The 24,217-nt window shown below is 43.1% G+C and overlaps 1 protein-coding gene across 3 annotated transcripts in view; it reads left to right on the top strand.

Annotated features, from left to right (window-relative positions):
- Nucleotides 1-3,606: 3,606 nt before the first annotated feature.
- DSP (desmoplakin) overlaps nucleotides 3,607-24,217 on the top strand; it is a 39,139-nt gene continuing 18,528 nt past the window's right edge. For 2 of the 3 annotated variants that reach the window (XM_058820754.1, XM_058820739.1), the window contains exons 1-11: nucleotides 3,607-4,076; nucleotides 12,992-13,094; nucleotides 14,765-14,913; nucleotides 15,260-15,434; nucleotides 18,047-18,175; nucleotides 19,237-19,287; nucleotides 20,355-20,516; nucleotides 21,457-21,561; nucleotides 22,741-22,836; nucleotides 23,058-23,183; nucleotides 23,964-24,116. In XM_058820754.1, the coding sequence (XP_058676737.1) occupies nucleotides 3,874-4,076; nucleotides 12,992-13,094; nucleotides 14,765-14,913; nucleotides 15,260-15,434; nucleotides 18,047-18,175; nucleotides 19,237-19,287; nucleotides 20,355-20,516; nucleotides 21,457-21,561; nucleotides 22,741-22,836; nucleotides 23,058-23,183; nucleotides 23,964-24,116 (1,452 nt within the window). In that variant the 5' untranslated portion in view covers nucleotides 3,607-3,873. The remainder of the gene's footprint in view (nucleotides 4,077-12,991; nucleotides 13,095-14,764; nucleotides 14,914-15,259; nucleotides 15,435-18,046; nucleotides 18,176-19,236; nucleotides 19,288-20,354; nucleotides 20,517-21,456; nucleotides 21,562-22,740; nucleotides 22,837-23,057; nucleotides 23,184-23,963; nucleotides 24,117-24,217) is intronic. The other variant, XM_058820747.1, reaches the window with a different exon arrangement.

Below are 24,217 nucleotides of genomic sequence, written 5' to 3'. Positions count from 1 at the left end.
TCAGATTTGCACTTTGAATGTCAGATGTCACTGGTTATCAATGTGTTTCAGCTACTTTAAATTTATTTGGTTTCTATCCAGGCAAGGAGGGCATTAAAGAGAGGATGCCATTAAATAAGCTCAGAAGAAGCCACGTGAAATAGGAGAGGCTGGCAACTATTGCCAACAGCAATGAATTAACAAACCATTGAGGGGAATTTCAGTGTGCCCCTGGGAATTCAGTTCTTAAGATAAAATACAGAGGTTTCCCTGGCATAGACAGGGACCAACACAGCATGTTAAGTTCAGTTCAGGTAGTGTCCTGAGTGAAGATCCATTATCAGCAGCCTAAGCCTAAAATAGGGCTTTTGGGTCCACCATTTGGGGTTGGAAAGGAGCCTTTTATTAAAACTAAAGAGATAGGCCTAGTAGTAATATTATGTATAAAGGAGACTCCCTCTGTTTACTGAAGCAGTCATCAGCTGCTGACATTTTGCCTCTTTGGAACTGCTGCCTCCTGATATCCTCACGGTGTCTGCAATTCTAAGGGAGGCACATCAGGAAACAGGGCTGCAGCATGGACCCCAGCTCTAGCTTGGGTTCAGGTGCCTGTGGGGAATGTTGTACCTCCTTTAGACTAACTTGCTGAAAGAGGGGCTCCTAAGATCTGCACAATTTTAACAGATCCTTACCTTAGGAGACAGAACTCTGCTAAGGGAGATGAACTACAAACTCCAAATTACTGCATTTTATCCAGTCCTGCATGTAGTTTTCCCTGGAGGGAAAATCATACAGTCATGGTTTGGTTTGAGTGGGAAGGCACTCTAAAGGTCAGTGACTTCCAATCCTGCTGCCATGGGGAGGGACACCATGAGGGAGGGACACCATGAGACTGCTGTTTGCAGTTAAGTGGCCATTTGCACTCAAAAACTCTCTGATACCAAAGAAAAACAAGGAAGTTAGGATGTGGCCTTAGGTACGTCAGGACTGGGCCTTTCCAGGAGTAGTGGAGCAAGATTTAAGTGGGATCATCCAGATGTTATGCTGATATTTTCATGCATTTAGATGAATTTCAAGCAATATCTATGTGACTTCTTCAAGGTAATTGAGTCCAGCTAGGGTAAACACCCAAGAAACATTGACTACTTCAGCAAATTTATTTGTTTCATTTCTCTCTCTATAAAAACATCTGAGATAGGAGAACTGTGCTGCTTACAGTATCATCTCAGTCTTATCCTCTCATTGTCATTTCAGTGGGGCTAATTGTGCAAGTGGGACCACCAGAACCCAGTCATTATTAATGTATTTAAGGATTTTTCTGCGTGTCCAGGTAGCAGTGACTCATCCAGGCCTCTGGGTGTATCTCACACACGCTACCTCCATCACAGATAATGGTGTGTCTCACTGAGCTGGCACACCAGCCCAAGCTGAAGGGTGGGGCTGATGGGAGGTGGTGCTAAAACTCAGCAAGAACCTCAAGTCAGTATAATACTTTTGGATCCCTAACTGTGCTTAAATATAAATGGACTGCTTTCAAAGGGGCTTGCTGGGAAAAAAAAAAAAAAAGCTTCATGTTTGTATGTCTGAATACAAATGCCTGGCTTGATACACCACCATGCAAAAATTTGACTTTTATGTATATTTGTGGTACTAATTCTGTATTTACGTTTCAAAAAGTTTGGACTGGAGTGTCAAAGCACAAAGTTCAAGTTTCCCTCATTTGGCATTTCCTGCCTATTCCACATCTGTTTTCTACTTTTTTCCTTCCTTCTTTACAGCATTAAGCCTCTATATTTGTTTTTCTTACTCATCCTCATTTTGTATTCTGCTCCCTTACAGCTTTGAAATGTAATGTCAAACCATCCAATCGTGCAGATGTAATCTGTATTCAAAACAGCATCCCAAATCCACATATATACCCAAATATATAAGTATGCCTGTATACATATATATATATATTCACTCATATGCAGTGATTCATGTTACATATAATACAGCATATATATTACAATATAAAAGTCCCTGCATGACTTCACATATAATAAGCCATCTTGCATTCTGCCTCTTCGTAGCGCTCTTTACAGCTCCGGGCGGTGCCACCAGGATGTTCTTCAGGACCAAGCAACCCCACGTTTGCTTGGAGGAGCTCTTATGGCTCCTCTGTGCCACACTTTGCCCATCACCTCCAGCAGCAGGGCAGGTTCTCATGTGCCCTGTGCCATGGTGCTCCCACAGACCTCCAGCAGTTTCAGTGGTGCTCGGGAAAACTGCACAAGTTCAGTTTTCTCTTGAATAGTTTTGGAAATCTTGTCCTTTGATAGGTTTATCTAGTTCTTACTTACTGTCCCATGACCTATCACTTGGGTTTAAAATAGCAGGAAAATGAGGAGTGCAGAAAAGACAGAAACAGGTTCAAGAATTTATGCCTGGTATGGGCTGCTACACAAATTTTAAAATGTTCCAGCAGGTGTGCTGTCACAGAGCATCAGGTGGGTGATATGGCTGGCTCAGGTACTGCACATGGGATGGAAGCCTCAGGAGTACTTCAGAAAAGCCTGGCACAGTTATTCATGAGTGACTGCTGCTTCTTAAAAACTGGCCATCTTCATTTTCCAACACCATGGACAAGTGGCCAGACCAGCTGAGGCAGTGCCACTGAAACTAGATAAGAATTGGTGCTCAGTTGAGACTTGAGACTAATCCGATGGTCACTGCCTGGCAGCAAAGGCCCCTCTGGGCATCTGACAGCAAATGCCTTTGCCAACACCCTGTACCGGCATGGATGTGTTAAAATGACTTTGTCTCCTAAGATACAGCCTATTTGAAAGTTAAACACAACTTTCACAGCACTGGAAGGCAGGAATCAAGAAAATCTGAGGAGAAAAGACAAGTTTAAATGCCTGTTTCTGCATATCTTCTTTCTCAGAACAAATGCAGTCAGAGCATAGCACCAGTCCAACATTTCATGCACTGGGGCACAAATTTCAGCCCATTTTCAGAAATGCTCTGGGCTTGGAGTGTCCAAAGCCCCCTCCTGAATGTGGGACCCTGTGTATTTTGGAATTGATGAAACACACACATCGTTTTCCCGACGTGTATCAACACCCTGCGCTGAGCAGGGCAGAGGGCAGCTGCCAGTGGAGCAGACCCATTCTCGACGGAATGGTGCCGATTTACCCAGCGCTGCCTCGCTCAGGCGCCGGGTTCTTTCCGGAGAGGCACGGAGGTGTTCGGCGTCGAGGGCACTCTGGCCCTGTCCATCCTCCCCGCAGCGCTCCCAGCCCTCGGACCAGCCGCTCCGTGCTCCGCGGCTTCGGAGCCCAGCCCGCAGACACAGGGCAGACACAGGTCGGGAGTTTCCAGCGGACTCCAACCTCGGCTGGCGACTCCTGAGGGCGGCACACGCACCGGGAGAGGTGCTGCGAACACCGGTGCGGCGGTGACAGAGGCCGGGCGGCTACCGGGGAGCGGCAGCGCGGCGGGGCGGGGGCCGGGGCCGCGGCCCAGCCCGGGGCGGCCGCCGAGGAGGCGCGGAGCGCGCAGGCGAGGCGCGGCCCCACGCCCAGGAGCGCCGCTTAAAACCACCACGGAAAGGTGTGGCCTCGCCTTTCCTCCGCCGGCGGGGAGGGGACGGAACGGGACGGGACCTCTGCTCTTGCCGCCGCCGCCAGCAGCCTTCGCCGCCCGCCCGGTTCCGCTCCGCGCTCCTGCCCTGCCTCACCTGCGGCCCCCGCACCGCCGCCTCCCGGCCCTTCCCCGGCGCACCGCGAGGGAGCGGCGGCTCGGCGGCGGGCGCTGCCGGCCGTGAATGCTTTTCGTGCCGTCGGGTGCGGCTCGGTGTCCCCGTCGCTTTGCCGCTCGCCCCGCGCGGCCCCGGGCGGCTCCCCCGCCGCCATGAGCGTCAACGGCGGCTCCCACCCGCGCATCAACACGCTGGGCCGCATGGCCCGGGCCGAGTCGGGCACCGACCTGCGCTACGAGATGAGCTCCCATGTCGGGGGCGGCGGCGGCGGCGGCGGCACCCACACGCACACCTCCCACAAGACCTACTACTACCAGAAGACCTACGGGGGGGACTACGCCTCCGATGGATACGGGTAGGTGCGGGTCCTGCCGGTCCCGCTCCCTCGGGGCCGCCCTGGACAGCTGCCGTGAGCCCGCTCGCGGTGGGATTCCCTAGATGTGCGAGCTCGCAAGTTTCCTTTTGCTGTTCCTCCCTGAGGCGTCTTAACTTCTCTAAAAGGCTTTTAAATGCAAGCGAAGAACTTGTAAAAAAAAAAACACTTCTAGTGGTGACTCTCCTTGAAGAGAGTAGCAGGACTAAAAGCAGCGATGTCTCCCGTTTGCACTGAGGGCTGTAAATGGGTCGGTGCTGGCTCTATTGACCCAACTGGTCTGTGCTGATAAACCCCTGCTTCGCTCAGTGACGCAAAACAAGCTGAACTCAAGTGAATTGCTTTGTACCCCGTACACCCAGGCTCTGCCTTCCCCAACTAGTTGCATAACTAGGGCTATAAAACCATTTTAAGTAGTGGGAAATGTCCTCTTGTTAATTTTTGAGTTTGTTTCTAGCTTGTGCGAGGCCTGGGAGTTTAAGTCATGATCTTTTATGGAGCCATCCCTAACATTTGGTGGCAGAGGGGCAGAGATAAATGACAAGCAACACCGGTCTGCTCTCCTTGCCTCCTACCTTTTTAACCTTCTGCTTGCCCTGGTGCTGTGAGAACAGTCAAGATATTGTAGGCAGGGTGCCAGCTGTGAATCCTGGCTTGGAGAATGCCTGTTCTCATGGATGCAGCAATCTGGGCACATCAAGTCTGACAAGGACTTTCTGCAGAGTGCAGTAATCATGAAGACTTCTCCATTTGTCTCCTTGTCTGGGAGTTCACAGGACTGAAAAGCAGGCAGCAGTTAGAGTCACTGAAGGAAGCAGTGCTGATGTATGGTACAGCACCATCACAAAGCACAGCTGGTGATGACTGATCTGTGCATGTGGAATGGCTGTATTAAGTCTGTTTGTCTCATTATGGATGCCAGTGACTCAGAAATTGATGCAGAAGCCCTGTCATGTATGCTGTATTAGAATTTAAGCCCTAATTTTATGGATAGTACATAATTAGATTGCAAAAGGGTGGGAATTAAACATACATAGTAAATAAACAGCAGATGAGAAAAGGCAGGCTTTTTAAAATTAAGCAGATCCATAAGTGGCCATAGAGAATTAGGGTTATCCTAGAGAGCACAGAGCGTTCAGCTTATGTGAGTCAAACCAGTTGCTAGAGGACCACTGAATGAATGAAATTCTTGCATTCTACGGATTTTTTATTACTTTGCCCAGTTCTTAGTTTTAGTTCTTTGTTTGACTTTCAGTTTGTTGTGTGCATAGGTAAGTTAGTTACAATGAGTTGCAGCTAGAACACATCCAGTTACCAATACAGCAGTATGATTCTATCTATTTATTGCTATAGAATAAGAACAATACAGTACTGTAGCACTGGTGAGTGCACACACTAGGACTCCAAAATGCCATTTCTGCGCTGCCTGTGTGAGGATTTGTTTTGCTGGTCATGCTTCATTGCAAATACCTTTACAAGATTTACCTTTACTTACCTTTACCTATTTACAAGAGACAGCCATGAAAAATGAATGGCAGCGCGTGTTACATCCCAGCAGTTCTCTTTTCCCTCACTTTTCACTGTTGCGACTCTATTTGGATTCAGCAGGGTGATTTCCATATCACTCCCAACTTTCACTAGAGGAGAAGTGCTTTCCTTTAATTTAGCATTCTTTGGTTACAGTTACATATTTTAAGCCTGTCTGTAGTTTGTTAGGCTCTTCTTTCTGTAGCATTCAGTGGTGGTGTAGCAAGGGTGGAAAGGACAGACCTGATTGAGAGGTTAACAACCTTATATCAACATTCTTTAATTTGCTTTTTATAACATAATATTCATATCTCCTTTCTGGGGAGGTATGTCTGGCAAGGAGATTGCAATGAAAGTTCCTGTTCACTTTATTGTGAGATTTCCGAGAGGAACTAAAGACAGTAATTATTGAGATGACAAAAAAAAAAAATTAAAAAAAGCATTTACTTATTGTTTTATGTGCAAAAATCTGACCATCCCGAATACTTCAAATATTTTTTTTGCAACAGAGTATGTGTGTTTGCCACCTTACTGAGTTGCATAGGTTTATTTTTAAGCAGGGCTGATACACGTTAAAATGTATCTCAAAACAAGTGGTTTATTGTCAGTTAATGAAAAAAGCAGTTTTGCCAGATTTTGTACGTGTTTGTGTGCAGAAAATCCACTAAATGCTCTGCATGTTGTGCTATTGGGACCAGGGCCATCATTATTGAACTGGTTTTATTGACTACATTTAGCCTGACATATTCAGTGTCAAAGTTTAGTGACATCTACTGAACTCAGAAAACGAAGGCTTCTTTTTTCCATGGGGAAGATCACTCTACCCTAATTTTTAAATGCAGCAGGATTCAAGTTAGGGTCTAGTCTTGTAAGTTTTGGGGCGTATTCTGCCAAACAAGTCTGTGCTGAGCATTACATTACTCACAGAGCAATATGGGACGCTCCCTACCCTTAGGGCTCAGCAAGGTGCTTTTACAACATTCCCTGTTTCTTCTGGCTTGGGAACTTGGATGAGCTTGGCCCGGAGTACAGATACTCAGCTTGACAGTGACTCACACGCTGCTAAACTGCCAATTCATCAGTCAAATATTTATCAATGTCTTTGCTATGGAGATAGAAAATCTGATAAACCATGAGAGAAAAGAAAAAAATGCAAAGCTGTGCAGTTTTATTTGTCATTGCTGAGATTAGGGGGGAAAAATAGCCTAGGATTCACGGTCACTGAATTTATGAACATAAATTAATTTACACAGTTCTACTTAAGGATTAATGTAACTTCTGTGCTTAGAAAAGGAGTTAGACAATTACCTGCCCTGCCCTGGCATTACTTTGAGGAGCCAAGAAACAAAGTAAACGTGGAGAAAACCGACTCAAAGCCACACTTTTGCCTTTCCCATCAGCCTCGCAAGGATCTGTGGAGTCCTGGCTGAGCTGAGTGGTGGTAGATCTGGCGTGGTAGCTTTCCCTCCGACTGCTCAGACGGCGCGGGAGGGAGGGAGGGAGGGAGGAATGTGTCTGAATATTGCTGCGGAACACCTGCCCTGCCGCGGAGCCTGCGCCGCGCTCAGGCTGGCAGGGAAATGCTGCCTCGCCGTGAGAGGAGACCCAGGCTGAGCCTTTCCCAGGTCTCTGTTTCGCAGGGACGTGCAGGTGTGAGAGCCTCTTGTCAGGAGCAGGGGCTTTGCTGCCTGTGGAGCAGCAGAGGTGTGTTTCCATGGTCCGGGCTGGAGCCGGCGTTTGGCACCTCCCTGTCCCAGCGGCGGAGGTGGGAGAGGCAGCGTGTGAGCAGCCTGCTCCATCGGGCAGGCACGGCCCTTGGGAACCGTTCTGTCGCTCCTGGTGATTCATACCGCTGGGAAAATGCATGAGGACTTGCTGTGAGCAGGTGTGGCACGATCCCTTGTGAAACCCTGCGCGCTGCAAAGGCACTAAGCCTCGGGGGTCCTAACAATTCAATAATTCTCTAGTGACTACTAGATTTTTGCACATTTTAAATGGTATTTAGAACCTGATTGTGCCAGTTGCAGAGGTCTTTTGAGGTTTCCAGCCATCATGGAAGCCCTAGTCTATGTGCATACTTGGCAGATGAGACTAGTTTGGTGAGGCTGTGGTGTGCCAAAACTGGTTCTAGTTAGAGCAGAGACATACGGGGAGAACTCTTGATGATTTGACAGTTTGTATTCACCTCCTTTGAGGCAGGAGGGAGAAAGCTGGACTGCAGCATTTCAACTCCTGGTTATTTTCTGATGGATGTCGTGATTCACCACCTTTGTGCCGTTGTATTTTCCATCACACACACACACCCAGCTGGCAGGTGGTGGCAGATGGGCGGTGGTATGCGCAGCTCTGTGCTGGGAATGCAGATTCCAGGTCAGGTTTTTCTTCTGACTTGCCTACCCTGGGCATACCAGGTAATCCCTTTATGAATCTTTTGCTTGTTCAAACAGGTTTGTGTGGAGGGGGATGGGAAGTGTGAAGAAAAAGAAGCACATTTTTTTTTTGCTCTTGTTGAATTACAGGAACCATTCAATATTCTGGATCTGCTAAAAGACTTTCTTCTAAAGCTTCCTCCATTTTTTGAATGAATAAAAAAAACTAAAAAGCTTTGAATTTTTAAAGGGCTGGAAGTTTTGTGGAGGGCCTGGAAAATTTTACAAAGAGTATTCTAATTAATTTTAAATAGTATCTTCAGGACAAGAGCAACCTTTTTGTGCAACCTCCCAAAGCTTAGGGATTTGTGAAGCTGTGGGAAGGCTCCTCAGAATTGCTGGATGTGTTTCTGTGTCTCCTTTGCCCTGCTTCTGTATCACACTCTGGATAGCCCAGCAGCTCTGGATGTGCAGTAGCAAAGGCAGACACAAGAGCAGCCCCCACAGTGGAGGTGTTTGTGCTGGGCTGTGCAGGTCTTGCAGGAGGCAAATGAGAAAGCAGAAGGTAGCTGGTTTCCTTGCCCCTTGGGTTCTGCAGTGATATCAGCTCCCACAGTGGGCTGTGAGGGTGCAAGCTGAAGGTATTTTAGAGAAGATATTTGGTGTATTCAAAACACATCCCTTAGGATAATTTTTTGACTGCTTGAATAAATTGGTGCCAGCAGTACCCAGCCCTGCTGTGTTCTGGGGAGGTGGGCACTGCTGACATGTCTGTCTCTATGCTCATAACTCATCATATGGCCTTGAACACGTTTCTCAGTCCCTTTTAAAGGAAAAGCAGGAGTAGTTCTTTCTTGTTTCAGTAGAGCTGGGGGTCTTGTAAGGATCACGGGTACTGCTCATCAGTTAAACACAAATCCCAGTTCAGACACTGGGGATTCAACAGTAATGACTGGATTTAGCTCAGTTGGGATATTTTTCAGCAGGGAGGTGTTGGCTGAGCTGCTATCCTGCCCAAATCCCAGTGGCAGCAGGGGTTGGGCTGTCCTCTCATTTCTCAGGGAGAGCAGGAGGGTGGAATAGCAAGGGAGCAATGAGTTCTGCCTTGACATGCACTGAAAAGGGTGGCTCCTGTACACAAGGACGACTGGGAGATGCTATGCCTTTCCTAGGGCTCTCCTGACAGTGGAGAGCAACAGGCCGTTTCAACATCCCAAGTAAAAGCAATTAATCTGTGTTTTGAAGTGTTTTCATAATTTTAAAACAAAGGCACTATCCCCTTTTATTTTCCTTTGTTCCTTTAATAGTTAATGACTATTAAAATTATTTTAATGAAGAGCTCTGCTTAGTAGGACCTTTTTGAAATTCATGAGTTGCCTTCCAAATAAGTGCCATGGTCTAAAGTGAGTTGTAGGGACAAATACGTAGCTAAGGTCAGAAGCAGTCCAGTCTGTTTCCCTCAGCACTGTTCTGCAGGGTTTACAAAACCAAAGCAGCACAGCAAATAGTCAGGCTATTGCAAATGTATATATTTATTAGTGATAGACCCTGCACTCTTGTTATGAGTCCTTCTAAAAGACCAGCTTCCAGTTCTTGCCAGTTCTGCTGGAATGGTTGATAACATATGCTGCATTTGCAGGGGTGCAGTAAAACAAATGAAAAATCTGCCCATATTTTCACTGCATGGTGTGCCCACAGTGTTGGATACAACAGGATTCTATTCATAGGTGTGAGGTTTAGATGCTGCCAGAGTTAAATCGAATTGTCATAGCAGCAGTAGGTGTTAAAATGACCAAACATTACTCTAAACTCATTCAGTTTAATGTAAACAAAATCAAACAAAACAAGAGAGACATTGACAAAATACCATGTAATGTAACCCACTTAATCTGTGTTTTCTGAGGATTGTTGGTATCCTACATTTTTCTAAGGGACATAAATATATTTTTATGTAACATGTAGGTTACATGTTTTTATTTTAAAAATCCAGCTTTGTTCTTGCCTGTCCAGCATGTTCCGGGCTTGCCTCAGTTTCTTTGGTCCAGTATTTTCTGTGCTGGATATGGTTTTACTTTGGCTGTCTGTTTCCTACTGCCTCAAGGTTGGTTGTCTTGTTACTCTGAACTGGAGTTTCTGCTTTGATCTGCTCGTCCCCATTAAAGGCCTGTTGGCTTCATTAAGAGGTAGATTACACTGAAGGACTTTGAAACTTCTAATGGAGTACCTTCCTGTCACAAGGGTGAAAAGTATTGAAGATGTGTCCCTGTGGGACTGTGCTAGTGCCATCTGATGTATCAACATCAGTATATGCCTGTTAAGGTGCTGTCTCACCAAGTATTTTTATTTTTAAAGTTCAGAGATTGATTTATGCCCTTGGGTGTGTTTGTAGAGCTAAATCCCCTTCAGATTTGAAATTCTTGATTTCTGTTGGCTTGGTGGAGCTATGGCATCAAACATCAGCTCCTATGCTTCTGATTACTCCATGTAGCTCTGGTCTTCTGACAGATTTGAAAGCAAATGCCTCTAACAGGCCATGACCTTTTTATCATTATCATGGGATTTACTTCTGTTTTTTCACTGGCAAAACTGGTTAGATTTTTAACAACAAAGAAAGCATTAATAATATAGTGTGCTCTTTTCTGTTTTCAATTTGTATGGCTCCGGCTTCTGCCACTATTTTGGTTATATCTTTATCTGCTGGATTGGAGAGCTGTAAATATGTACTGCTTTCTTCTTGTGAAGGTCCCTATGAACTGTAAACAAGTAACTTGTTGTTACTGTATTTGAAGACCTAGATAGGGTGTACTTAAGCCTCTCATTTCAAGGCTTCTGCTCCTGCCTTTGAAACAGTTTTGTGCGTCTATATTTAGCTATCTTCAGGTTTTCAATTTTTTTAATTATTTGGGCAATAATTACGGATGTGGCATTCAAACATCATTAGAATGAACACAAAATACTTGTATTTCTACTTGTTTGTATTTTAATTTAATAGTTTGATTTATTTGAAAATAGCTTTTTTTTTACAATTTCTTACCCTGTTAACTATAATAGCTGTTGTTTAGACCTCTTGTCATGGTGGAGTAATGTCTTTGAGTTCAGCGAAGTTATCCTGAAGCCAGTGGAGATAGACTGACTGGTTACAGTATAAATCTGGTCACCTTCTATACTTTATTTGACTTCAATGGATATCCAGCATTTGTAGCTGCCAGAACATGATGGAAAAAGTGATTCAAGAAAAAAACTCTTCCAGTGTTCTAAAAAGAGAAAATTGCTTGGAATGTTCCTCTCTCTTTTTTATTATGTTTCATTCATGAGAATAATTGTGGGTGTAATTAAATGTAAATTTCAGATGCAGTCAGATATTTCTATATCTAAATACAGCAGTGATGCCTAAGGAGAAGGAATGATTTAGAAAAGGAAGCTGACACAAAGCCTGGCACAAAATCAGACCCGTACGTTATTTTCCATAATTGTTTTCTTTAAGCAGTTTCCAAGACACGCAGGGGTGCATAGCACAGTGGGGAGCAGAGTTTGTGCAGCCAAGGGGTCACAGCACCAGCTGGGGGCTGCATGTGTACATCTTGTTTCATGTCACTCAGTGACTCTGCAGTTTTGTCTCTGCACCTCTGAGGGTCCGTTCCCTGGTATGGGTGAAGTTGCTGAAAAGTTGCTCAAAACTTTTCTGTTTGTTCCAGATGAGCTGATAGGAGGATGGCAGGCTGCTGGTGCATCAAAAGCTCATGCTGCAGAAGAGCTCTTAAAAATATTAAATGTTTCTCACTACTCCAGTAATTTTGCCTAGGACAGTTCTGCTATTTCATTGTCACAATTCCTTTTGTGAAGGATGGTCAGAGTCTGTTCAAGTCAGTGGAAAGATTTCCATTGAATCCAGATTGCCTGCTGGCTCCGAGTTGGACAGGTTCACACTGGTGCTCTTGTTGGCATTAGTGTTGTAAGGAATGTCTCTTCAGTGATTTGTAATGGAAAGGGTTATCTACTGTGAGCACAGGAGTTAGAAAACCAGGCAAGGCTTAGAAACACCTTAGCTCTCACTGTCTGTTAGTTAGGTTTGTCTTAGTTTCACTGGCAAGTGTTTGGGTTTAGGAGCTGCCTGGGCTTGCTTGGGAGGTCTGATCCCATCACCAAGGAATGGTTCCTCACTTGAACACCTCACCTCCATTTAACTACAGCGGCTCACTTTGATGGCTGAATCCTAAATGCTGGCAAATTCACATTCTGGCAGTATGAATGCAGTAGATTATGTGCAAGACAACAATGAAGACCCCATTACCTGACTTGTTCTTCCCCTCACTAGTGTGTTTAGTTTTGGAGTTTTACTTGGAGACTCCAAACTCACGCTTTATGTATTTGTAAGAAAGCATGTCCTCTGACTCTGGGTTCTACATCTCTTTTTGCAGTGGCTTGTGTATCTTGCAATTAATTCCCAAGACACTGCACTAGCTTTGTGCATTTCTGCTGATAAAAGGGCCCTTCTTACACTTGTATGGACTTGTGTGCTCCCGTGCTTGCCTAGCTGAGGATCCTGCTTTCCTTGTGTGCCCTGACATTTGATGGCTGGTGTGATAACATGAACAATTACATCACACAAAGGCTATGCTCTAATGTATTGACTTTAACAAAGATTGTGAATAATTTATTCTCGCTGTAATGCTGCCAAAGTTTTGTCTATCAAAGCAGCAAATACCTGTGCTGGAAGAAAAACTTTCTCCTTTATGGCATGCCAGTTTCCACATTCTACTCTGTCCTGTGGGAAAGTCAGTCCGTGCCTCCTGTTGCAGGACTATAAAGTGGCTCTGCCATCATGGAACTGTCATTAAAATTTCCCAGTGCAGTTGAAGTGTGTGTGTCTCTGTGAACCTATATGAGGTGGATTATTCCGTGTAACTTCTCTTAAGTGTTCTGAATTTGTGTTTCTTGTATTTCTTCAAAAAGTGCAATTGCTCTGTATTTACTTCATCATCTTCTTCTCCCCCACAACAGTCAGAATGGGACCTGTACCATGTCCAGACGCCAGAACACCATCCAGGAGCTTTTGCAAAACTGTTCGGATTGCCTGACGCGAGCTGAGCTCATAGTACAGCCCGTGAGTGCTTCTTGTTCTCCTTATCCAAACTGATTATGAATATTACATACATATTCTGTGCTGTTATCTGGACTCACAGGCTCTGCTTCTTCATCTCCTTTCTCCCCTGTCAGCTGTTTGTGTGAGGCAACAGGGAGTGGGATGACATACCTCCTTCTGAGGTCACTTTCTTCCCTCTGTACACTGTTCAGTAAAACCAATTGAAATGCATCTGGTTAATGAAAGGGGTCTTCTTAATTAAAAAAAAAAAAAAACAACAAACCAACAAACCCACCCTCAAACAGGTTCTACTGCATCTTATTTTTCAGTTTTAGATCAGGACCGCTGTCAGTGTTCACATCTGTTATTAATGACTACTTACACTCTCTTAGTGTGTTCTGTAGAATATTGCCATTGTTTTCAGGGCCATAATGAACCTGACTCACCTTAGGAAATACCTTCATTACCTTCATTTTATTCTTCCAGATAATTCCCAAAGAAGTAAATTAAACCAGACTAAAGTTTTCCTGGCTGTTTCAGCTCAAATACATACACATAACCTCTGCAGTATGCTACTCTGGTACAAACCCCGAGTGCCTAGAGGCAGGTTACTCACTGATGCTAAATTCACTCCTGGCAAACATGGGGTGTCCTCTATTCCTGCTGAAGCAGAGGAGGTGCAGGGTGGTGAGTGCATCCTGCTGCTGAGGCCACTGAGATGTGAAACACTTCAACAGTCCTGGCAGTAGAAGTGATTTAATGCACACTTTTGGACCCTCTGTGGACAGAAAATTTTTTCAGAAATGAACTCTGTGGTTAGGAGTTCATTTCCTTTTCAGAGATACAGGATGTGTGAGCATGTTTATACAAAAATCAATGCCAGAGTAAATACTGCCTTTTGTTCGGGGTTAATATTATTCCAGTGAAGTTGAAAGAAAGAGATGTTTACTTCCAGCTTGGTGCCACAACATGCGTTGCCTGCTTTGTTTCTTTCTTTTCTTTCTAAGGGACAGAGCAATGAGGTCCATAATATTTTATTTGGAAAATCAGGTCACAGCTGTATTGTGCTTTGCTCAGCATGGCTGTGTCAGTGTGCAGTGAGGTCAAAGAGCCACATCTCCCTGGTTGGAACACCATGGCCATGTTGGTCCAACTGCACTGAGAGGGTGCATGGAGAATTTGCCTAGACTTTGAGTGATAAAGTGGGATGCAAATGTGATGGGGCATGGAGCTGGATGCAGGCAGACTGTCCTGCTTGTGTTTTTGCAGGAGGGGAGGTCTTAGAACCTCAGGGAACCTTGTGGAAAATCAGGAGCAATATCTACTCTCTCCTACTAAGACAGTGTTTCCTTCTCATCTTCTGAACACAAAAGCACGATGTCTTAAGAAGTTAGCACATCATGTGAAGCCTTAGTTCCACTGAAATAAACATCAAGATCTGCTGCTCTTTATGGAAAGTTTTGTTTGATAGCTACATTTTAATAATTTTCTTCCATATTTTATTTTAATAAGCGCTTTTCAGTGACTGTGGATCATCAACCTTCTGCCAGTTAAAACTGGCAGTCAGAGACCTGAAACTTATCATGCTTCCTAAAAAAAACCCCAGTCTTCACAACACCTTTTTTAAGACAAACAAAGGAGGCTTAGATGATGAATATTTAAATTAATCTCCCATCTGCTTTTTTCATTAGGAATTGAAATATGGGGATGGCGTCCCACTTAGAGGGAACAGGGATCTGGAAGAGTGTTTTGCACAGGCAAATGACCAAATGGACATCCTGGATGGGCTGATCAGAGAGATGAGGCAGATGGGCCAGCCCTGTGACATGTATCAGAAAAGGTATTGTCAGGGAAGGGTTGGGGTCGGGAATGTGACTGATAAAAGTTTGTGGTGCCTCAAGTGCTCACCTTCCTTGGTGTTGAGGACGTAATAGAAATCAGTAAGGTGCAACTAAATCTGTTTGGTCACATTAACATGGAGAAGGGTCTTGCAGTAACATATTTCTGATAGAAATTGACCCCTTAGTTGTCTCCATGAAATCTTAATCCGAATATTTTTTCCACAGTCTTTGCTTTCAACACTTTGTTTTGAATAGTTGGTGGTCCAGTAGGAGAGACAAATTGCATTGTTTGTGTGTTTTCTGGGTGTTTTGCTCACAGACACTAAGTGTTTGCTTCCCTTTCAGGCTGCTTCAGCTCCAGGAGCAGATGCGTGCCCTGTACAAAGCCATCAGCGTTCCCCGCGCCAGGAGGGCCAGCTCCAAAGGTGGTGGCTGCTTCTCCTCTCAGAGCGGCTCGGGCTGGGATGAGTACACAAAACGTGTCACAAGTGAATGCTTAAGCTGGATGAGGCAGCAGAAGGTAAATCTGTGCAAAACCCAGGGACAATGCTAAAATTTGGTGTTGTTTATGAATGTTGTCTCATATGTAGTAAAGTTTTGGGTGCCAGTAGAAGAGCAAAGGTCCATGTGAATGCTTGCATGTTATTCCAAGTTCCTTTTTTTACCCTCCCAGTATTATACATATAGTGAATTCTCACTGAAATCCAAACATGGATTGGGGTCTTTTGCAGAAGAAAAGGTGTAGAAGTTAGATTTGAAAGCTAAATAAAACACAGGTATTAACGTAACAAAAACATTGGCATATTTGTGTTAGAGATTATTATGCTCAATATTTCCCTCCTTCCTTGCACAGATTTCCTTTGATTCATATTTATTTTAACTCTTTACACAGACAGGACCATCTTCACAGATTTAACCATTGTCCAGCGTTTTACAGTTGCTCTCCCCCTCTAGTCTGTCTTTATCACAGAGAGGTAGAGCTGATTGCCACGGGACTAGGCTCTCAGAAGCCAGTGCTAAAATGCACACAGAAATGCTGAAGCTACTGTTTGTTGTGTTCTGAGAACGAATTTGCCAATTCACAGCTGTTGCTGATGTAACCTGGAATGGAAAACACGCACTGTTTTTTGTGCTGCTGAAGTGAGAGTTGTGTGTTGAAGTGAAAGTAGTGAGTTTGTGGTTGGACAGCCTTTTCTGAGAGATAGGTAGGGAGGATGGAACAAGGTGGCTGAAGTCGCACGTGCAGACACCTTGTAAATTGAAATTGCATTTTTTTTATCTCTCTTTATTAGGTTGTTGCTTTGCGATTCTGTCATTATTATCTGCGTTTGGCATTTGTCAGGTGGCTCCTATGCAAACCAAATGGGGAGGGTAGAGCTCTGTAGAGTTGCAGTATTTTTAAGTGAGTGCTAGTTACAGTCCAGTCTTTCTGTATGGCATGTTTTAGAGGAGGAAGGGGAAGTGGAGATGCACTCCTTGAATGGTAATGTGTATAAGCATTGTGCCTGGACAGCCACAGCCAACATCATTGCTCTTCACATGCTGTGGGAGAGGAGGCTGATTGTCAGACCTGCCATGGCTTGAGGAATGGTGTTGGACAGACTCTGGGCATGCTTCCAGCAATGAAAGATGGGGAACAGGCTGCACCTCCCAAAGACACCACGTGACGCCCTGCTCAGACACTCCGTGCTCAACACAGGGAGCATAAGCAACTGCTTTATAGCTGTGTTCCCACACTAAACTTCCTGTGAAAGTCAAAGGCACTCTCTCTCTCTTCCCCTTCATCCCTACAGAAAGCTGAGGTGGGGCCAATAAGCACTTACCTCACTGGGACAATTTATTTTGAACTTGCCACGATGCTGCTTCTTTCTATCGTGCCTTGCTGTGCCCCATTACTTGCTCACGTCGAGATTAGGATAATGTTTCTCCTAGTAATGTGGTGAGATGCGGGAAAAAGTTCTGAGCAGCTGATGTTTTTTGCTGTTTTTCTGGTTTTTGTCTGCATGGTTTGCTGGTAGGAGAATCAGATGGTAGGGAGGGTTAGTCAAATTTCCAGTGCAGAGCTGGGGAAACTGCAGGGAAATCCAGACAGCCTTTGTTCGCATGTGGCAGCCAGCCACGGCTGCCACTGTTGCTACAGTCTCTTTGGACTGTTTAAATATAACAAGAAGGGTCAAAGTCCTCTAACTTTCAGATGTCTGAATGAAAAATGGTTTTGTTTCTTGGATCACTTTCAGCACTGCCTTTGAACCCCTACGCTTGAGTTCTGGCTTAATTGTCATCTGTTGACTCATAGAGATTTGACTCCAGGCTGGTAATTACCAAATTCAGTTCCAACCCAAGATTAGGATACCTCTTTCTTTACAGGGCATGTGCATAGACAGGCATTCAGATAGAGCTGCAGTGTGTCTTTGCAGCATAGAAGAGGATTTGGAGTTTAAGGAGCTGAATTTAAAGTTAGGTGGTTTTTAATATTTGGAAAAAAATGAAACAAGGAATGCAGTCAGTTTTTGGGTTAGTAATTAGCAGGTGTATTGCTGTTTTTCAATTCTGTTTCTGGACATTTTCTCTTGTCATCCTACAATAAATGTTGCTAAAATGCAGGACAAACACATTTTCTAATAATTTCAGTTTATATTCTGTCGAGTTTTTTTAGAGTGACCGCATTTAACTGGGGTTGTTGAAGTTTACATGAGCAAAATTAAAATGGAAATCTGGTGTACTGGGCTATAGAACTTAATTGGGCATTTTCACATGAATTGCATGAATAGCATTGTTTGATAAAGTCATGGTTTGTTTTCAGAGTTATAAGAATGTAATTTTACTGTAGAACATAAAATAACAGTTTGGTCCAAAGACAACAGATGAAAATACACTACTGAGTGTGCTTCATCTAGTGTAACTTTAAACAACTGAAATATTTTTCCTAATTTGTTTCTTCTGCTTTGGGAGCCTGTCACATAGTTTAATTGATGGCAATTTAAAGAAACTGTAAAATCCTGTCCTGAACTTCTCTTTATTTCAGTTTTACTCTCTACCACATAGTCAGTTGCCTTCAGTTCAATTCCTTTATGCTCCAGTTTAGGCAGTAATGTTGGAAGTGGAAGTACCAATCCTGTTTCTTGTTCCTAGGTTGAAATGGAGCAAGTGAAGTGGGGGTTTGAAGCAGCATCCATCGAGCAACAAATTTGTGAGCACAGGAGAACCCACAATGCCATCGGAGACTATCGTTGGCACCTGGACAAAGTCAAAACAGATCTGGTAATTGCTGTCCTCCCTTACACTTTGCTTGGTCTAGTTATATAGCATTGGCTACCTGGTGTTCCACTACAAAAAAAGAAATGTTGGAAAGTTCATACTCTCTTCAGAAAGCAATGGTGTCATGGTAGCAAACACTTCCAACTCTTAATTCCTCAATAATTCCTCAGAATTTTAAAATAAAAATTTAGTAGCTGTGATTATTCTCACTTGCTGTCTCAGTATATTGAACAAGAAAGTGAAAGAATAAGGTGGGTGTTCAGATGCAACCTTGAGTCATCAGGTTTTTTCTGTGAAAAATGCCCGAATTCTGGGCTAAGATTAAAGCTTTTCTTATGTGTTGATATTATTTTTCTTTCTTTTTTTCCTCTGAGACTTCTGTTGCCCTCTGAATCTTGTGATTGGAATAAAGAAGTGACTGAAAATACCGTGTTAACTTCCTCTCCTATCAGCTCAGCAGTTAGGTATAGGAGAGAGGAGGCTTATTTAATTTCCATTCATCTTTTCTCTTATTTGGCAAGAGAGAGTTCAATCTAAAGAAAAGGTAGTCTGTTCTGGAGCCCTGATCCCTCAACAAAGCTGAAGAGTGGAAAGGATTTTTCTCCCTTTTCCCTTCTGTTTCAAATAGGAAAGGTGATAGTCTGCCCTGTGGAATACCAGTTCCAGGGCTGGGCAGGTTCCCAGCCATAGAAATGGGGATAAAGAGTGGAGCTGTCTGCTCACATCGTAATTTATACTAGTTTATAATCTCCAAAGCTTGCTCTAGGACGTGCTGGTGTGAGTTTGGTGCAGAAAGAAATCCAGTTTCAAGTGTTGTTTTGGTGTTGCAGATTATGTGCAGGCTTGGATATATATACCAAACATCCATGAGAGCAGTAAGTTTGTCCAAGCCTTGGTTTTGTACTTCCTGAGTCATCCAGCGGAGCAAATCTGCTATTGACAGATGTCTCTTGCAGGCATTTGCCTGTTACCACCTGCAATTATGATATTGACTCTGTAGAGGAAGTACCAGCAAGTAGGCAACTTGTAAAAGGCTCACTAAGTGTTTGCTGTCTCTCTTCCAGCGGGAGAAGGCTGCAGTTCATCAGCTGGAGGAAGAATATGAAGGCCTGCTGGTAAGCAAGGGATGTGGTCCTTTCTGAGACCCTGTTTGCTTTATTAGCACCTATGTGATTGTCATGGGACACTTCAGGTTTTGACAGAGTGACAGATGCACATTTAAATAATTCTATGCAGCAGTAAACTGAAAGTGCTTTGTAGTTTCTGAAAGATTCGTTCTGAGTTATGGACTTGAGATTAATGGACTTCAAGATACAGCATTGCCTGCTGTATAATTGACTTGTTCTCACAAGGAAGTTTCTAGTTTGCACCTGGTGAAGGGAGTTGGTCACCAAGCAGGTGAAGAGTAGACCTCTACCTCCTTAATGGGAGTAAGTGTAACGATAAAATTACACTGTATATGAAGCTTAAGAAGTTATTCAAAGGTGGAACTAGAACCAACCAAATTCTGTGTAGGGCTGTGGATCTTCATGTAAAACACAGTGAGAATCTCGTGCAAATAGTTTATTTAACACTTGGGAGCAGAATCTGATTCCTGGCAACCTGATTTCAAGCAACAGGATGTGTATATGTGTATTATGACGTGAAGACAAAGAATTTTTTCTTGAAGTGTCAACTGTGCAAAAGATGCTGCTATAACATCAAGGATGTACTATGAGCAGCAAATGCAAGCAAAAGGATGTTAAATGCTCAGGCTTTTTTTGTACTTCCCTCATGCCTTTTTGCTTGCCTTCCTACATGTCTGCTACAGGTGTGTTAGAAATGACTTTGGGAAGGTGCTGTCATCAGGTTCCTATTCTGTAAATCCTGACACGTTGTGCACTGTCTATTGCTAACAGGTTTCATGGTTCAATAAACTCAGGCACACCTGCTATCCACTGCCAACAGGTTTTACAGACATGTGGGTTTTATTGTTATTTTACATTAAAAAAACCTCCAAAACAAAAAAACAACCAACCAAACAAAAACCCCAAAAAACAAGAAAAAAAAAAAACCACCAAAACCAATCAAACAAAAAAAAAAAAAAAAAGGCAAAAGCCATGCTGTGCTCTTAGCTTCCCTTTCTCCACACAGCTCAGGCATTTATATGTTTATGGCTTCTCATATCTGTATTTCCTTGCAGAAATATTCCTTTGAGAGAATGGATCAGCTTCGCCAATTTCAGAACCTCATCCAGGCCACCAGCAGAGAGATCATGTGGATCAATGACTGTGAGGAGGAGGAGCTCCTCTATGACTGGAGTGACAGGAACACTGATATTGCCAGGAAGCAGGAATCCTTCTCTGTAAGATAGCTCAACCTCCCTATGCTTTCCATCAGCCCTCTCTTGGAATAGTCAGGGAGAAACAGCCTCTCTCAGGAGAGGCTCATCGCAGGGGGTTTCTTCACTCTTTTGGAGTTCCTGGGGTTTTTTATCAACAGTTTTCATTGAAGTACTATGTAATAACCTTTGGAGTCAGGACAGGACATTTTTTGGAGGATTTTGCTCCCATTCAGGGAGTTCTCATAATTTATTTTGACCTTGGAATGTGGCCTTCTTGGTGCAGTCCAGTACAGACTGGTGATCACCTACTGCTTGTGCACACAGCACAGCACAGCCATTGTGCTGGCATGCCAGACTAAGGGACTTGAATCAAGCAGTTTTAATTCTCCCTGTTGGGACTATGCAGAGGTCAGAGGTCCCTGTATTTGGCCCTGATTATCTGTCACCAGGAAGCAGAGCTGTGCTCTGTTCCTCTGATGGCTCTGCATGCAGCACATTGCATGCAGGGTCAGATGTAGTTTGCCCTGCTCCTTGTTATCTGTGGCTGTGTAGGGAAATTGAGCCTGTGTGTTTGTTTAACCAGTATTGGTGCTGATCACTAAATTGAAAAAAGAATGGAGGTTCACACTATTGTGAAAATGCCTTTTTTTAGTTCAGTTGTTCTGGGTGTTGCAAGATGCAGTAGTTTTTGCTTCCATCATTCTTAAGAAAGACAGAACTTAATGTCCTTTGCTCTCTGAAACAGCAAGCCCAGAGACTAGAATTAAGATGATTGCACCTTCTTTGATTCTACTGTCTTCATAATTAACTTCAGTACACCTAATGGAAACACTTTATAGTGTTAGAGGGAATAATTTTATATTATCACAACTATCTGGGAAATTTTAAGCAGATGAAAACACTGTTCTGGCTGTGCAGTGTACCTTTGGAGTTAGTTTAATGCTGTGTTTTGGTTATTTAGAAACGTATGAGTGAACTGGAGGTTAAAGAAAAAGAACTCAACAAGCTAAAGCAAGAAAGTGACCAGCTAGTGCTCAATCAGCATCCTGCTTCAGACAAAATTGAGGTGAGTTAGACTTTGTGTGATTTCACTTGCTTCTTTAGTTGCTACATGGGAGAAGTTCTCAATGAAAGTTCACATACAAAGTGCTGCATTTGGGCTCAAGAAGGGTTTGGTTGCCCAAAATCATGCCCATTTTACCCAGCTTTATGGACTGCTCTAATAAATGTTACTATCTTCCTCTACAAACCTGGCCATTAACAACTGTATGGTGATAGATGCAAGTAAAAATGAAATCTAAGCTTAGGGCGTTATCTGAGTGTGTTGAAATTGCTGTATCTTGATTGTGCTGACTACAGTGCAGCAGAATTTATGATAGGAAGGCATGTAATTGCTGTTCTGCTCTCTTAGTGGGCATGTTTTGAAAAAAGCCACACCCTTTGTTGAGGATTTATGTTTAATCTAAGTGCAAATATTTTCTGCAGCTGAAATTCATAGTGCCTTTCTATGGCTTAGCCAAGATACTTTTGCTTTCACAGCTTGGTGTGTACTTATTTTTTAATTAAAAAGGCTGCAAAAATTTGGACATTTTATTAGGAGATGCTGTAGTTGTTGCAGTTTCAAGAGTGCATAAGAACTCTGCAACTGAAGAAGCTAAAAGGAAAAAAAAATAATTTCTGCCTTTCAGTATGTTTACTTGATTAACTGTTATCATATGGTGTAAAATCCTATTTCTCCTGTAGTCAGTTTCTCTCTTAAAGGAAAGATTCTTTTAAGCTCCAGCAGTGAAGTGAAAGTTGTGTGTCATTTTTTAAAGAATATACATGGCTGCTTGAGTCTTTTGAATCTAAAAACAACGAGCATAAAATATCATGTTTGGAGGTGTTCCCTGAAAGAATGAGAACATGGCCATTTTCAGCTGAAATACTTTATTTGCACTACTGTTTGCGCATTTCACCCCTTTCTGTTAATGCACCTGGGGCTTTATGTTGATCAAACAAATTCAGGTCACAAACAGATTTCTCTTTGTGTCTCACAAGCAGGTATTTAACTAATTTCATTTAGGTGGATGCTTAGAAGTTGTGAAACCATTTGCACGAATGACGTTGTACTGGTATCCATGAGTTTGTTTTAGCAGATTTTTCATTTGCATTTGTGTGAAGCATAGATAATTTTGCTTGAGTCTAGGTGTGGGAGAGAGATCAGTGTGGTGGCCTGAATTGTGTATATTGCTGTTTTTCTTAGGCCTATATGGATACATTGCAAACTCAGTGGAGCTGGATTCTTCAGATCACCAAATGTATTGATGTTCATCTGAAGGAGAATGCAGCTTACTTTCAGGTGAGTAGTGATATGGAGAGTTCACACAACTTAAAAAAAAGCGTAAATCCCATCAAAGATATATTTATTGTGCACACATATATTTACTATAGCACACTGTTGCAATGTTATAAATGTTACCATTGTGCCAGAGGTGGATTTCTCATTAAAGGAGTCCATCAATTTTTAGCAGACATTTTTAAGAGCTACACACAGCCAAATTCACAACTTTTCTTCCGTAGTTCTTTGAAGAGGCCCAAGCCACGGAGTGCTACCTGAAAAACTTGCAAGACTCTATCAGAAAGAAGTTCATCTGTGATAAGAGCATGTCACTGCAGACTTTGCTGGAGCAGATCAAAGAGCTGGAGGTACTGTCACACTCACCTGACAGGTTATGTTCTGCTTTTCTGGGAAACCAGCTGCCCTCTTTAGATAACAAATGTAAACCCAAGTGTACTGCAATGTTTGAATACAGTACTGTATGAACTTGAGACCACTATATTTTTAAGTCTGGAATGAGTCCAACAAATCCCCAATTTTCTGACATGCTAACAAATGAAAAAAAAAGAAATACTTTTATTCTTATGTGGTAGAATAGATTTTGCCTCAAAGGATAAACACATTTGATAAATGATTAATCATGTCACTATATCACTGTAGTCTCTTTGAAAGGATAGAAGTCAGCTTTTTTAGCTCTTATCACGAGTTAAGCACTACAGTCCCAAATTGGAGAAAAAATGGTCAGTGGTCAATAAAAAATGGTCAATAAAAGGCCAATTGATGAAGTCAGGTTTGAAAGTGTAATTGTTGCCTTTTTTTGTTAGCATTCATTTTGTTAGATTCTTTCAATTTATGCCTGTGTTTCTTAAACACCACTTTAACCACATTGAAGATCTGTATGAAAAACCTGCCATGCAAATTTTGCAAACTTTGCATCTTGCCAGAGCTGTAAAGATGCAGCTTAGACGTTTCTCAGCTCTTTTTAAAACTGCAGGTTTACATTGTAGGCCAAAGGCTCATCCCATTGGAGATAAAGTAAGTTTTGCCTAGTGTAAGTTCCAAATGTATCCCTCTCTTAAATAGGACAGTGGGAATTAGATGTCTTTTATTTTTAGAATAAATTTGTAATGTATGATTAATCTTTGCAGAATGAACGAGAGAGAATTCTTGAATACAAGAGGCAAGTGCAGAGTTTGGTGAATAAATCCAGGAAGATTGTGCAGCTGAAGCCACGTAACCCAGACTATCGGAGTAACAAGCCCATTATCCTCAAGGCTCTGTGTGACTACAAACAGGATCTGGTATTGTATCCCTTTTTGGCTGAGAATGAACATTGTGTAAGCTAGAACATTGCAAATTACTTAGTAAGCAGACCATTGAGCTGATAGGTGTAACCCCTTTA

Source organism: Ammospiza caudacuta, chromosome 1 (assembly GCF_027887145.1).
Source record: "Ammospiza caudacuta isolate bAmmCau1 chromosome 1, bAmmCau1.pri, whole genome shotgun sequence".
In the NCBI taxonomy this organism is placed as follows: Eukaryota; Metazoa; Chordata; class Aves; order Passeriformes; family Passerellidae; genus Ammospiza; species Ammospiza caudacuta.
The sequence above is the reverse complement of the archived record's forward strand: the minus strand, read 5'-3'. Positions and strand labels throughout refer to the sequence as shown.